Source organism: Gossypium hirsutum, chromosome A02 (assembly GCF_007990345.1).
Source record: "Gossypium hirsutum isolate 1008001.06 chromosome A02, Gossypium_hirsutum_v2.1, whole genome shotgun sequence".
Taxonomy (NCBI): Eukaryota; Viridiplantae; Streptophyta; class Magnoliopsida; order Malvales; family Malvaceae; genus Gossypium; species Gossypium hirsutum.
Window position 1 is genome coordinate 8,163,054 of NC_053425.1, and position 15,998 is coordinate 8,179,051.

General features: G+C 33.0%; 2 protein-coding genes and 1 long non-coding RNA gene across 7 annotated transcripts; 2 read left to right on the top strand and 1 right to left on the bottom strand.

Annotated features, from left to right (window-relative positions):
* Positions 1–3,738: 3,738 nt before the first annotated feature.
* LOC107938664 (aldehyde dehydrogenase 22A1) lies at positions 3,739–9,372 on the top strand. Its single transcript, XM_016871886.2, has 14 exons — positions 3,739–4,103; positions 4,215–4,258; positions 4,989–5,093; positions 5,319–5,446; positions 5,649–5,771; positions 6,153–6,306; positions 6,529–6,632; positions 6,744–6,822; positions 7,017–7,112; positions 7,231–7,368; positions 7,674–7,889; positions 8,136–8,327; positions 8,487–8,630; positions 9,028–9,372. The coding sequence occupies exons 1-14, from the start codon at positions 3,992–3,994 to the stop codon at positions 9,178–9,180; spliced, it is 1,788 nt and encodes a 595-aa protein (XP_016727375.1). The 5' UTR covers positions 3,739–3,991; the 3' UTR covers positions 9,181–9,372.
* Positions 9,373–9,526: 154 nt separating this feature from the next.
* LOC107938665 (peptidyl-prolyl cis-trans isomerase CYP21-4) lies at positions 9,527–12,914 on the bottom strand. 5 transcript variants are annotated; one of them, XM_016871891.2, is made up of 8 exons: positions 12,666–12,914; positions 12,263–12,471; positions 12,110–12,152; positions 11,746–11,796; positions 11,569–11,654; positions 10,465–10,602; positions 10,192–10,342; positions 9,527–9,827 (listed from the first exon to the last, which is right to left on the bottom strand). In XM_016871891.2, the coding sequence occupies exons 2-8, from the start codon at positions 12,412–12,414 to the stop codon at positions 9,786–9,788; spliced, it is 663 nt and encodes a 220-aa protein (XP_016727380.1). In that variant the 5' UTR covers positions 12,415–12,471; positions 12,666–12,914; the 3' UTR covers positions 9,527–9,785. The 5 variants fall into 5 exon arrangements, with proteins under 5 accessions (XP_016727380.1, XP_016727379.1, XP_016727377.1 ...); XM_016871890.2 differs by having other exon boundaries at positions 9,527–9,837; positions 12,110–12,149; positions 12,666–12,913; XM_016871888.2 differs by having other exon boundaries at positions 9,527–9,837; positions 12,263–12,515; positions 12,666–12,911.
* A 1,585-nt stretch (positions 12,915–14,499) lies between these two features.
* Positions 14,500–15,384, top strand: LOC121215471 (uncharacterized). Its single transcript, XR_005911319.1, has 2 exons — positions 14,500–14,764; positions 14,950–15,384. It is a non-coding gene; the product is annotated as an uncharacterized lncRNA (long non-coding RNA).
* The last annotated feature ends 614 nt before the right edge of the window (positions 15,385–15,998 follow it).

A 15,998-nucleotide genomic window follows, 5' to 3' on the forward strand; every position in this document is an offset into this window, starting at 1 on the left:
GAAGAAGGGAGAAAAATAGAGGAAGAAACAAAAGAGAATGAGAAAAACAGAAAAGTTAAAAGAACATAAAAGAAAAAAATTAAATTGCTTAAAATGAAAAAATATAGAGACCAATTGTAGAATTTAACTTAAAATTTTCGTTTGAAATGATGATTTAATGTGCCACATCAGCTTACCGTTACACAGTTGATGGCAATTAATTACTCAATGACTAAAATATTACAACACGATAACATAAGTGACTAAAATGTAACCTGAAGCAAATAAAAGTGACTATGTTGGTAGTTTACCTTTATTTTTAACATACACGTATTAAAAACAATCATATATTTTATTAATTAATAAAAAATTAAATGTAAAAATTAAGACAAGATCACTTGGCATATCTACCAACGGGTGAGGATGGCCTAGGAGCAATTTTCAATCATCGTTTTTTGCATATCTTGGGAGATGAAGTGGCTGGTTATTGCATTGGTCTTTTAAACGATGAGTTTCGTATAAACCTTATTAACCATACGCATATTGTTTTAATTCCAAAAGTTAAGAGTCCTTGCAGCATGCTAAATTTTAGTCTCATAAGCCTTTGTAATGTATTGTATAAGATTGCTTCAAAGGCTTTGGTGAATTAGTTTCAAGAAGTTCTTCAGTTTTACATTGATGAGGCACAAAGCGCATTTGTGTCGGGGCGTTTTATTTCTGACAATATTGTGGCCGCTTATGAGATTCTCCGTTCCATGAAAAATAGAAGATTTGGTAAAGAAGGGTCATTTGCTCTCAAGTTGGATATGAGCAAGGCATACGACCGTGTTAAGTGGCGGTTCATTGAGGAGATGTTATTGAAAATGGGTTTCTCGGTCAACTAGATGGAACGGATTATGCGGTTCATCACGTTAATTACTTACTCGGTTGTGGTTAATGGGAGGGTGGGAGATAAGTTTATGCCATCTCGGGGTCTTCAGTAGGGAGATCATTTGAGTCCAAATCTGTTCTTAGTTTGTGGTCAGGGCCTTTCGGCTTTGCTTAGGTTGGTGGAAAGTAGTGGTGTGATAAAGGGAGCAAGGGTGGTGAGAAGGGCCCTGAGGGTTACTCATTTATTATTTGCGGACAACAGTATTATTTTTGGGGATGCCACGAAAATGGGAGCACCGAATGTCTTGAAGGTGCTTCAATTATAAGCTAAGTGTTCTGGTCAGTGGGTCAAATTTGAAAAATCTAGAGTTTTATTTAGTTCAAATATAGATATGGGGAATCGGTTGGATGTGGAGAGAATTTTGGGGGTTCATCATGCTGATAATTGGGAGAAATACGTAGGTTTACCTTGTATGGTTGGTTGGAACAAGAAGTGGGCTTTTGCTAGCCTAAGGGATAAAATTCGAAGTCGGATATCTTTTTGGAGTACGAGGCTGTTATCTATGGGTGGCAGGAAGGTTTTCATCAAATCCGTTCTCCAAGCAATTCCAACATACGTTATGATGGTTTTTTTGTTGCCAAGAACTTTCTATAAAGAAATTGAATGTATTTTAGCTAAGTCTTGGTGGTAGAAGGTGGCTGACAAGAGAGGCATCCATTGGTGTACTTGGTCATTTTTGAGTAATCTGAAGGATGATGGAAGGATGGGGTTTAGGAATCTTGCGAAGTTTAATGTATCCATTGGTGTACTAGCGAAACTGGGGTGGAGAATTTTAATGCATCCTACATCGTTGATGACGCATATTCTAAAGGCCAAATACTTTCCTAATACAAGATTTCTTAGTGCTCAGTTAGGTTCCAAACTATCACTCGTTTAGAGGAGCATCTAGAGTGCTAGGAAATTAATTGAGATGAGGCTTAAATGGAATATGAGGACAGGTGAAAGCATTAATATTTAGGAGGACTGTTGGGTGCCAAGGTCTTTACTTGGAAGAGTTCGAACTTTTAGATCAGGTAATATTGAGAGGGTGTCTGAGCTTATTTTGCCAAATGGAATAGGTTGGAATCAGGATTTGATTGACTTGCTTTTTGTAGCTGCTGACGCAATACTCATTCAAGGTATTTACCGTCTGCTTCTCAAGAGGATTGTCTCGTGTGGGGCAGTGAACATTCGGGTATCTAATCTGTTCGTAATGGTTATCGTTTATTACTCCAACAGCCGACTTCTTTATCATCTGGGCATGAAGTTTTCAAGCAAATTTGGGCAACCAGGTGTCCCCCGAAAATCAAAATAGCTTTGTGGAAATTTATTCATGGTTTTGTAGCCACTAGATCATGCCTATACAATAGAAGAGTTACAAATAACCCAAGTTGTCCAATGTATAATGTTAGTCACGAGACGGTGAATCATGTGCTAAGATTTTATGCTAAAGTGAGAGATGTGTAGGTAATGATGGGTTACCCATTGCATGAGGTTAGTGCTCAAATGGATTTCCATGAGTGGCTTTCTTGGATATTGAATATGTATCATATAACAAAACATAGTGAAATTTGTGTTACACTGTGGGCTATATGGTTTGCCCGGAATCGTGCGGTGCATGAGGGAACAAACCAGAGTGTGGGTGAGATTGTTAGCTTTATTTGCAGCTATTGTGTGAAATTGGTCTTTGTGATCCCTACAAATAATGGTGTAGTTTCTGGCTTTCAAGTTCTGTGGTCTCAGCCACCTATAAAGGTGGTCAAAATAAATGTTGATACTGGGTTTAGATTTAATCAAAAGAGGGTTGTAGCAGGGGTTGTGATTCGAGATGAAAACGAGAAAATTTTGGGGGCTTGTTGCAAAATCACTTACCCTGTTCTTTCAGTCTTTGTAGCAGAAGCAATTGCGGTGATACATGGGCTCTGATTTGCTAAAGAGTTATGTTTTCTTTCAATAATAGTCGATGGAGATTTAAGATCTGTTATAAGGAAGATTAATAATCATGAACAAGATTTCTCAGATATAAGGGCTCTTACATAGTCCGCAAAGGAGATAACGATGGAGTTTTAGGCCTGCACCTTCCACTTCATTGGCAGATCTAGGAACAAAATAGTGCATGCAATGTCACAAGAGGGATTAAGTCAATGTGAGGATGGCTACTGGGTCAAAGATACTCCGGCGTTGGTAGAAGCAGCAGTTGCATAAGACTATCGTCTTCATGAACCTCCATAGAACTGTTGGTTTTCTTCGAAGGGTTGTGAGGATTTGCATTCTGATGACTCCATTTCTTGTTTGGTTGCTCTCTATCCAGTATTGTTAATGATTTTGTTTGAGCAACTACCGGTCAAAATCACACGACTGAGAGATTCGTTTTAGTATTTTCCTTATAACTGTTGGTTCTTTTAATTGTTTTTCTTTGTTCCGTTCTTCAATTAAGAGGCCGGCTTTTAAGTTAAAAAAAATCACTTGGCACGAATAGGAAACCTTAAAATGGTAAAGTTTTAACATTTACAATATTTAATTCCATTAATGTTGATTTATGAAAAATTTTATATGTTAATGAAAAAATTGGATTGTTAAAATATTAATAATAAAAAATTATGAAAAAAAATATAAAATTATATACGAATATAAGATTCTATGATTTAAGTAGCAAGTAAGGGGGTGGCTTAGGTAAAGTAAATGAGCCATAGGTTAGACCCACTTTAACTCTAAAAGAACTTAACTTAAGCGCACGAGCCACTGAGCTAAGCTCACTTACGAGCAGATTATTTTTGGGCCAACAAGAATCCAAACAGATTTACAAGTACAGACGATTTGTAATTAACAAATCCCCATTTTGATGGCGGAGAGAAAAAAAACTAATCCACATTTTCTAGCCGAGGGAAAAAACAACTGATCCTCATCTTAATCTTAAACCTCTAATGAACTTCAAATTACAATAAATGCCATTGCATAGACAGTGAAAAGGTAAAGCTATATCCTAAGCAGAATCTTGTTTATTTTTCGGAAAAGAAGAAAATCAAAAAACAATTTCGCTTGAGAGCAGTTCTTCAGTCTTCTTCAAGATTAAAAGTTTTCAGTCTCTGGAGATAGAAGACGATGGCGTTTTGGTGGCCGATCATCGTTCTCGCCTTTGCTTATGCTATCTGTCGTTTCTTGCTGATGCTCATTCCCCCAAATGTTCCTTCTATCGATGTCGATGCCTCAGATGGTACGTATACAGATACGGAAAACACGTGTAATTCATTCTTCTTTGCTTATACGTATTTTTATACTTTTTGCAGCTGATAACTTTTTTTTCTTTGAATTTGTTCAAACACAGTGTTGGATGACGGGAACCAAACGCAAGAAAACAGCTTCATTTACGTGAGTATTTCTTAGTTGATTATTTTATTTTATTTTTCAATTTGTTTTTTTTCTTTTTTTTCAATTCAAACTTTAAAGATTCGGTTTGTTCAGTGATTTTTTTTCCTTTCCTTAAATGAGCTTAATGATTGTCGATTTAATGAAACAACTTAGCGAATCATTACAATGTGGTTAGGATTCAAGCTTATTTTCCACTTATCTTAAATCAGAGTGTGATTTTTTAGTACTTACTTTTAGTGGAACGAAATGAATCTAAGGTAAACCCAATTGAAATTGATTTAGTAATCGAGTTTAATTTTTGCATGTGAAGTTAGAAATATAAATTGATTTAGTAGTCTAGTTCCTTTTCTAGTGGAATGAGATTAATCATTATCGATTTAATGAAATAGCTTAACTAGCTATTACAATGTGGTTCAGATTCGAGCTTTCTGTTTCCAGTTAAATCTTAAATCGAAGTATCGTTCCTTTTTTTTATTATTAAATAAGAATATTTGCTTTTTCTGGAATGAAATGAAACTAAGGTAAATCCGATTGAAATCAAAATATTATTTTTGTAATTTTTGGATGAAAAACTAGAATAACTTTGTATATGATAATCTTGTATTTGAGTTCAATGAATCTAACATTATGTTTGATTGTAATTTTAACTCCTTGCCTCTTGGGTGAAAAAGGGATAAGCAAAAGAGCGTAGTTTTTGTTTATTTGAATCTCATTTGGAAATGCTGTGCAGATACCACCAAGGGGAAGGCCACAGCAATCAGACAGAAAAGTTCAATGCTATGAGCCAGCTACTATGAAATATTTGGGCTTTTTCCCAGCATTGACACCTGCTGAGGTTAGTGATGTTCAGGATTACGTTTACCAGAATCACTAACGAGGGAGTATTTATATGTTCATTGTTAGACCCTAAATGGTTGATATTGTTATTTTATGCCAAAGCTTATGGCACGTGTACATACATGTAGACTACAGACCACTTCTCGCTGTTCGATTGTTTGTGTGAATGAATGTATAATGTTTCTACTGCTCACTGTTATAACTGTCTCTATGGCATGAGTAGGTTGAGGAGCGTGTCGCACAAGCACGGAAAGCACAGAAAATTTGGGCTAAAAGTAGTTTCAAGCAAAGGCGACAGTTTTTGCGGATTCTTCTAAAATATATTATTGAACACCAAGAACTGATATGCGAGTAAGGATTTTATTCTTTATATGGGGAGTGTTTTTTTTAATATCATTTCCCTTTTCCTCAGATTAAAAACTTTATATTCTGCATTTTTCTTTAATTATTTTCTATTATCTGTTTATAAGAAAGTGGCATTTCTCCCGATTTTATGATATAGGTATTATTTGAATGCCTTTATATGACATATTTTTTTGTTGCCTTACTAAAGAGTCTCTTCACGTGATACTGGGAAAACAATGGTTGATGCCTCTTTAGGAGAAATAATGACTACATGTGAGAAGATAACCTGGCTTCTTTCAGAGGGGGAAAAGTGGCTCAGGCCTGAATACCGGTAATTCCAGCTTTTTAATACTATTTCTCCTTTCTGGATATCCTTGGCTGTATCCAAAAGAGAGATTATCCATTATCACATGCATCTTACTTTTTATCACTGAATTTGTCGACTGACCTTTATTTGCTGATGGAAAAATCAAGCAATTGTATGTTGCATGTATTTACTTTGTTGTACTGTCAAAATTCTGTCAACAGGGCACGGGCTTTTGTTTCGTAATCATTAAAAATGAATGCCTTTATATGCTCTACAGCAGCAATATTTTCAGTTATTCTGAAAAACTAGTTTTTAAGTGGTGTACTTTTATTTTGGAATCGGTTACCAGTTTTTGCTATCAGTAAACTCTGCAATTCATGTCAACTTTCATTTGAACTTCTGCAGATCTTCTGGAAGATCAATGCTTCACAAGAAATCCAAAGTGGAATTTCACCCGCTTGGTGTAATTGGGGCTATTGTTTCATGGAATTACCCTTTTCATAATATTTTTAATCCAATGCTTGCAGCTGTGTTTTCAGGAAATGGTGTGGTAATTAAGGTACTTACTGATGGATCCTAATTTTTTAGTCTTCTATTATCCTCTTATCCTTTATCTTTATCAGTTCTAGAACTGCTCTGAATTGTAATTTTGTGTCTAATCTTTAGAGACTGTTGCCTGATGCCCCAGCATCCTTGTCCCTGAAACTTGTCACTGGAATTTACAGTCAATTTTGGCATTTTATCATGATGCTGATTGAAAATTATGTGATTGTAAGTGTAGGTTTCTGAGCATGCAAGCTGGTCTGGATGTTTTTACTTTAGAATAATCCAAGCAGCTCTTGCTGCAGTTGGAGCTCCTGAAAATCTGGTTGAGGTAATTACAGGGTATGTAGTTATCACAATTATTCTGGACTTACTATGCTCCTTTTTTTTAGTAGAACATACTATGCTCTTGGTTTCTATTCATCCAATATTAATCGGGCTTCTCTTTCATAGCTTTGCTGAAACAGGAGAAGCACTGGTATCTTCTGTTGATAAAATCATATTTGTTGGATCACCGGGTGTGGGAAAGATGGTATGATCTCATGTGTGGCTCTGCTGTAATTCTCGATACTAATAAGATCTGATTTGATCTGTTGAGAACTACTGCTCTTTACTATTAGCAAAGGAAAATAAAATACTTTCTATTTTCCTTTTCAGTTTTACCTTGATGGGACTGCTTTTATTGTTTTCATTGCAAATGGATTGAAATGTTTGCTTTTATTGCAGATAATGGAAAATGCTGCTGAGACCCTTATACCAGTTACACTTGAGCTCGGTGGGAAAGATGCCTTTATTGTGTGCGAAGACGTAGATATTCCACACGTATGAACCCTTTCGACCCTTTTCAATAACTAAAATGATTGAACATATCTATATTTTGATTGAGAGCTGAAGTTGCACCGATCAGTGCCATTGAGAATCACTGTTTTCCATGAAATAGGTTGCCCAAGTTGCTGTCAGGGCCGCTCTCCAATCAAGTGGGCAGAACTGTGCTGGAGCTGAGAGATTTTATGTTCACAGGGATATTTATAATTCATTTGTCAATCAAGTGACTAAGATTGTGAAGTCTGTTTCAGCTGTAAGATTTTCCTTTTGATATGTCCTCTGCAAAAATTGCGTGTCTGTTTGGGCCAGTGTTATAGCTTGTTCTCTACAATGTTATGTTAATGATAAATCTAAATATTTACCGGCTGTCCTTGGCCATTTGGTTGTTTGGTAAGTCTGTGGCAGATAAAGCATAGGTGGCAGTTTCAGCTTTCCATTAGGTCTATAACTTGTATACTTACTTGTGGAGTATAATTGCTACACTAATTGTTGAACTTTTTAGGTATTGACATTCTGTGAAAAAAAATTAGATTTCTGATGTTTGGATATCTTTTATAGGGCCCACCACTAGCTGCAAGATATGATATGGGTGCCATATGCTTGCAAGAGCATTCTGACAAGCTTCAACACCTTGTAGATGATGCTGTAGACAAAGGAGCTGAAATTGTAGCTCGTGGAAGTTTCGGCCATTTAAGTGAAGGCGCAGTTGATCAATTTTTCCCCCCTACAGTGCTCAAAAATGTAAACCATACAATGAAGTTGATGCAAGAAGAGGTAACACAAGTCATAATATTCTGCTACAAACTATAGCATTTGGCATTTGTTTCATTTTGAGTGTCCATTGCAGAACAGATAGCATGCTGTTCGTTATGGAAGATATAATTTTGGCTTATTAGACTTTTGGTGCCAAACTTTATTTGCACTTATTCCTCCAAAAAAAAAAAAAAAAAACAAGGTCCATGAACATGGTTTATGTGGGGAGTATTTGCTAATCTGTTATGAAACTTGAGTGGCATGCAGACTTTCGGACCAATCATGCCGATAATGAAATTCGAATCAGATGAAGAGGTTGTCAAGCTTGCAAATGATTCAAGATATGGGCTTGGCTGTGCTGTTTTCTCCGGCAGTCAAAGGCGTGCCAAGGAGATAGCTTCCCAAATACATTGTGGAGTTGCTGCAGTTAATGATTTTGCATCAACTTATATGTGCCAGGTACTTTTCTTTTCCTCCTAGATCTGTATGCGAGATGGCCACCATTCATATTTGCTTGAGTTGGAATCCTTCAAGCTTTTTTTGACCCCTATTTAAAAAGTTCAAGTATTTAGGATTTTTTAAATCCTACTGAACTAAAGATGTGCATTGATCTTCCAGTCCCTGCCTTTTGGTGGCACAAAAGATAGTGGATTCGGCCGATTTGCTGGTGTTGAGGGATTGAGAGCTTGCTGTTTGGTAAAGTCAGTCGTTGAGGATAGATGGTGGCCTTATATAAAGACCAAGATACCAAAGCCTATTCAGGTTCGCCTTACATCCTTGAAACTACTTAATTTGATTATTATTCTTTTGATAAGCCAAGACTAGGGGTACAGTCAAGCTGCTGAGCTCAAACTGTGAGAAGCTCAATTCGAAATTGAAGACTTAAAGCTCAACTTAAGTTGATTTTCATACTTGACTTCATGCTCGACACTTTTGTTCGAGCTGCAATTTGTGTTCGAAGCTTAAAATAAAAAACCCTTCAATTAGGCTGATGATGAGCATACTCTAGTTAAGCATTAGGATAGTCAAATTCTGCTTGGTGAATAGTTTTAAGCAACTCAAGCTCGACTCAACAATGATCGAGCTGAATCCATTGTTTTGTTTACACCCTAGTTGAGACTAATCATTTATATGTTTCATTGTCTGCCAAACACAATAGTATCCTGTTGCTGAAAATGGGTTTGAGTTTCAAGAATCGCTGGTGGAGGCACTTTACGGCTTGAACATTTGGGACCGTCTTCGGGCACTGGTCAATGCTCTAAAGATCATTTCGGAGCAAAACCCTGTTGCCACTAGCAAGAAAAATGACTGAGTTCCCACACCTTCCCACCCTCAACTAGCTAGTTCTACTTTCTCAACCTTTTATATTTCACTACTGTAATGAAATTCTCTTATTGCTTTCAGAACTTCTAAATCTTCTTTTGGTTTAGATCACTATCTAACAGTAACATTAATGGCTCAGCTCCCCAAACTCGTTCAGATTTTATTTTATTTCCTTTCATCATTTTTTTTGTCCACAAAAATTCGTTAAAATTTTACCTCTATTTATTTGCTGTAAAATTAAATGTTCGGTAGCTTAATTTGATTAATTTGCTTTTCAACTTGTATAGAATAAAGACTGCTAGATATTATAACTGATCAAAAACAAAATGGCGATATAAAAAAATTTTGTGAACTAATACAAAGATGTATTTAATCACTCCAACTATGAATCAAAATTGTATGTCTAATATGAATATAAAAAGACTACAAATAGTGACGTGCAATCTAATTACTTAATAGGATTGCTAAAGGTAATCTCAAAAAAAAAAAAAAAGAAGAAGAATTTTGTTAAGGCCATGATGAATGTATACAAACCTTTACAGTGACTAAATGAAAACACTCAAATTACTTGTTGCAGTATCACATTGATGATCCCTACAGGAGATTTAGGCCTGTAATGCGTATCGGTATCAACCTCTTCAATTTCCTAATTGCCAAGTTCCAACATAAAAGTTTTTTTGTTAGCATTTATCTAAATCATACAATCTAACGATGTAAATAGAGTTTTAAAACAAGATATCAATGCTCACAAGTGGCTCCAAAATTTGGTTTTGAAATTGACTTCTTTTTATTGGTATTGGAAGTTTTTAGTTTGAACTCGACCATATGATAATCGAGTTCGAAGTCAAGCAGAGAAATCGAGTTCATTTTTTACTAGATATATGAGATCAATCAAACGAGCTTGAGCAATTTTCTAACAGCTCAAACCAGTGAAGCTGATTGAGCTGAAACTGAATTTGAAATATCTCGATGACTTGATTAAGCTTGAACGATGTTTTACCTGAACCACATCTACACCCTTGATGACTCGTCCGAACATATATAGTTTGTCGTTTGAATCCGGTATTGGTGCAGTTGTGATAAAAAGCTGAAATGCTTTGCTATCTTCCTTAATCTTTGTAGTTCCAAGCATAAAAGCTTCATGCTTTGGACTGGTCAGTGACGAGCAATGATTTCAAGTTATCAATAAATAAATAAATAAAACTAAAAACCCAAAGGACAAAGTTCCAGACATATACACATGTGCCAAGAAAAAGTACATTAAAAAGATGACCTTGTGGGCAGCTGTCTGTGAAACTTTCTTTTTGATGTCCAATCTTCAATGCCTCCAGAATCTTGTGAATGCCCTCCTAGAATCACATAGTTTTTTATCACATGGTGGAAAGGCATGCCCTTGAAATGTCCCTTTTGACTGCAAAATTTATACAGATTGGAGATGAATGAACAAATATTGACTTGCATTAGTCAGTGCTGTAAAAATTAAATGTCTTCTTTCCCACCAAAGTAATCTTAATCCTGTCACCACAACTTAGAGCTTGGATTGAGTTCCAAATACAGGTATCTAACAACAAAAATAAAAACCAGAGCAATAAAGATAATAAATCACCCACAATGCAAAGACATGGGGTCATAAAGTTCAATTAAGAGGAGAATGTGGGGGCATGAATTGGCATCATTTGACAACAATATCCCAGCATACAGTAATTCACCATATTTTCAAATTAAAGATCATATGCATCAAGAAGAAGTTCGAATGACTCCATTAAAACAACATCAGATTTAGTGTTGGCGTCTATAAAATTACAGAGACATATCTATCAATTATATTATTCAGACTCGGTTGTGAGTGTGAGATCATGGATGTGCATCTGACAATGGTAAGTTCAGATTTTTCTAAATTTCTTTTTCTTTTCCATGTATTTGGAGGATCCTTAGAAAAAGACATCATGCCATTAAATTGATGCAACTATGCCAAACGACTATATTATTTAGGCTTGACGTGAGTGTCAAATATGAATATGTCTAACAAAAGTAAATACAGATTTTTGTAAGTTCTTTTCTCATATATTTGGAGTATACTTAGAGGATCATACCCAAAAATCCCATGTTCTAATATGCGCTGAACACGAATATTGAAGGCATATAAACTCTTATCATCTCTAAAACAATGGTGAAAGGTATAACTATTTATTCCAGCTAATCTAAAGCTTTAAGCACCCGTGTATGAGACATTTTCAAACATGGGTATAAGGATATAACCCTCCAAATATATGAAAAAACTTGAAAAAATTGAAAATACTTGTGTCAGGTATATATATATATTCATACCTAGCACTTGCACCCGAATCCAAGTAACAAAGAAACCTGCTAAGCTTACCACAAGTCGAGAAATTTGTCGACAATCTCAGGGGAACCATCTTTGAAGAGTTCTATAGTTATATTGCCTTTTGATGTATTTAGAACCTATAAAGGGGAAAGTGGTTTAATATGGTAAAAAAGGTATAGACAAACAACTAAACATAATTTATTAAATTACTCCATGGGAGAAACTTACAGCATATCCAGGAAGATCATACTTCTTTGAATCTGCAATCTCATCCACATTCTGTATCAAAACATAAATTATTTAGCATTTCAACAAAATGCTAGTGTTGTAAATGAAACACTGTTGGATGATAAGCTCATGAATAGTTCAATTTCTGTTTGTTTATATTTGTTCTTCAAGCTGAAGGAATAATCATGAAAATCAACTAGCTTCTTTTATGTATTTAAAGCTTGTTTAATAAGTCACTTAAAACTAGTTTAAATTTTGTTTATTGCTCAATTATAATCAACACGAACACAAACAGCTTAAAAAACAAGTGAGCTCGATTCATTTACAGCCCACGATTGAAAAGTTTTGATGGAAAACAAAATACCTCAAAATTTGACAACCCAGTTCTTGTTTCTCCCCTTGACCTGCTGCAATTAACAATGGAAACCATTCTCGAAATAAATTAATTTTCAGAGAAATTAATGAAGATGGAAAACAGAGAAGAAGCAAACGTAAATAAGGTTGAAATATAGCAAACCTTTGAGACCAATGCTTGTACGTAGTAATTAAGGACAACAAAATCAATAAAACGATTAAACTGCAAAAAAGAATTGTAGTAACACTGATCCGAGTTGACCCTTTCTTCTTTTTGCTTTGAATTAACAACGCCTGAGGCTTTATTCTTGCCATCAAAGTTCACCTTCAACTCTAAACCACCGTTTTCTTTTTATATATATAAACAAATCCCTGTGAATTCGAAAAGCTTCAAATATTCATCCAAACAGAAAAATCTGAAAATGCAAAAACAAAACAAAACAGAAACAGTTTCGAATATAATCACATAAAAGCAGATCCATTACTAACCTGGAAAATTGGAATGAAAAGAAAATAAAAAAACTAAATATTACTCGATTAGTTGAATGGTGGAGTTGAAAAGTTACCTTTGAAATCGACGGAGTTTGAGCTTGTTGGAAGGAGTAATTTGAAAGACTTAATTCAAAATCAGAGATTAGTTGAAAGGTTTGATTATTTTAGTGGGCCGCCATGAACGAGCAGTTGTTCCTCTCTGGATCTTGGAATTGTGTGTCCATATCAACGGTTGTGATCGTATCAGGAGTTTGATGTTGGCGCCATGGGACCGGTGGCCTTACTTTTCTCTTCTTTTACGCGTTAGATTTTCTTTTTTCATTCCCTTTTCTTCAAAAACATTATTAATTAAGGCGAATCTTCCACGGTATGGAGGAAATTTTTTTTTATTTATGAGTCTCATTATTAATCGAGTTTTATGAATTATGAGTCTCATTTTATCATTTAATTTGATTTAGAATTTTTTTTGAATTGAATAAAATTATTTAAATTAAATTAAAAAATTAAATATGTTAAATTAAAATTTTGTTATCATGTAATTATTTCTATTTTAGAGCATATAAATTTAAAATTATCTATATTTAAAAGTTCTTTCAAAGCAAAATAAGAGAAAAAAATAAGATAATCATAAACTTAAATCATTAATTTTCTTATTTAGATCCAAAAATTATTATTTTATAATTTTTTAACTTTTTTATACATATTCTTTAGAATTTTTATTTTTATAAATATTGGATTTTTAAAAATTATTTTTATTTTTTTTGAAAATTTTAAAATTTTTTGTTGAGAGAGTGTCCAATTTGTTCATTTTCAAAATTGAGTAGGGATCAAATGAGAATTTATACCAGTTTGTTATTTGAGTTATTCAAATTATTTAAGTTAACTTGAAAAAATTAAATAACTCAATTCAATTAACTCAAAATTTTAAAAAAAATCGAATTGAATCAAATTTTAGTTGCTCGTATTCTTAAAATGCTAAGGCTTGAATTTGAAAATTATTTAAATTTTTTGACCATTCAATTTTTATCTACTACACTATTATCATAAAAGGTTAATAAAATTATAACTGATTTGGTAAAATTACAAAACATAACAAATAAAATCCAAACCAAAAGAATTTTTGCCAAGTGCAATTATTCTATAATATCTTAAAAATTAAAAATTTTAGGCGATTATGTCGTTTGATTAACTTTTAAAATATAAAAATATTATTATATATTTTTGTATATTTAATATTTTCTCTAATATAATTTAATTTTATTTAAAATTTTTAATAAATAAATAAATATGTTTTCTTTTATTTATTTATTTATTTATTTTTTATAACAAAAATTATCAAATTCCATTGTTTGGTAACACTGCCCAAGGCTGTTATCAAATTTCAATTTTTTGTAATATTTTTTTATATTTTTAATGATTGGTTTCGGTTTTTTTTAATTATCAATTTTAGCAATTTTTCAAATTTCATTTTTGCTTATGTCTTTTTTCCCATATAGTTTCAAACATGTTTGCATTTTTTTTCTTGAAATTTTAATTATTTTTAAATAATTTAAATAAAATTAAATTAAATAAGAGATGATATTGTGTAAAATAGTTTTTTTATTTATTTAAAAACTATATATTTTAGTCGATTAAGTTTTAACTTGATTGAGATGAACATTCCTACCAATGCAGGAGGACGTAGATTCGAATACATTAAAGCGCGTTATCCTCTTATTTATGAATTAAGAAAGGGCTATAAGTAATTCTAGATATTATCTTAAAAAAAACAGATATGATCAAAATCTACAATAAAATTATTAAAAAAATAATTATATTTATATTATCGCACCCAAATAACTCAATTATTAATAAATTTACACATTTGGCTCTGGATTTAAAAAAATTGGTCATTGGGATCTCCTTTGCAATTGTATGCTAGTAATCTCTCGACCTCTTCCTTGAATGAAAAAACACATCCAACGTTTCTTTCAATTTTATAGTTTAAATTTCTTTGAGAGTGAAACAAACCAAAAAAACACTATTTGATCTGTTCACTATCCTCATATGGCGGCTTGATTTCGATATATTTTTCTTTTTAGTGCCAATTTTTTTGATACTTTAATGATCAAATCCTTCAATTTTATTCTAATCTGTAAATCCTGAGGCTCGATGAAACAAGAAACTTACTTTGGTATCTTCTCATCGTCTCTTTCTCCTTCATTTCATATATTCTTTTGTTTCTTCTCATTTGGATTGCCGGAAACATAAAATCACAAGGCTGACAACAAACTAGAGCAATGATTAGAAGAAACCTATCCAATTTTATTTAATAATTATATTTTTCCTTACAAATTTCTGATTTATTCTTTTCTGTAGACAAAGATTCAAGAAGATTCACTCCTTTTTTTTACAAAAGCACCGATAGCTAAAATTTTCTCTTCCCTTCAAAAGGCTTTTCTTTCGAGCGATAAATCGGCACAACTGTACGAAGCGTTCAGCACCATTGATATGAGAAAGCCATAGCGCTTGACCTGACAAAGCTGCAGTGTGCCGTACAATCATTCCATGTCGTACCATCACCGACATTTCAGTCGTAAACGGTGGAGTCGAACTAGGTTCAAACGTTGCCGTTGCGGTTCAGTCAGGTTTGGCACGTGATCGTGATGATGGACTGATACTCATTCAGTCTGGCTCCAGCTCGTACAGTTGGGAGTTTTGATTGGATGGGTTTAATCCACGGTCCAATTTTCATTTGTTTTAATGTAATTATATACGTAAAATTTTAATTATGATTTAAATATATATTTAAAATTTTAAATTTAATTTAATTATATATATTTAAAGAATTAAATATATCATTTTATTTTTATATTAGATAAATATTATTATTTATGTATACAATATATAAATATAAAATTATATTATATCAATAATTGTGTTAATAATTTATAAGGATTAGATTAAATTAAAATTTTATATATAAAACTACACAAAATCAAAATTCATGTATACAATTACATATTAAATTATAGTTTATGTATATTTTTTAGATATATCCCTTTTTGTTATCATATAGTGTTTCCTTTTATCAAGAGGCAACCTTTAGAAAAAAAAACAAAACAAAACTTAGTCCTTAGTCACCATTAGATCAGTTATATAAAATTGCAGGTTGGTTACAATTAGATTATGGGTTGGATTGATTTGAGTTTGGATCGACGTAAAATTTTAAGCTTATTTTTTAAGTTTGAATTTGTCTTAAAAAAATGAGCATAAAAGTTTGTTTAAGCTAAGTTTAGATTAAAAAAACTAAATTCGAGTTTGATTCGATCCGTATTAATTTTTTTAGATTATTTTTATATAAAAACAAATTTATAAAATATAATACATTAAATACATTAAAATAAATATATTTCCCAACAAATTAA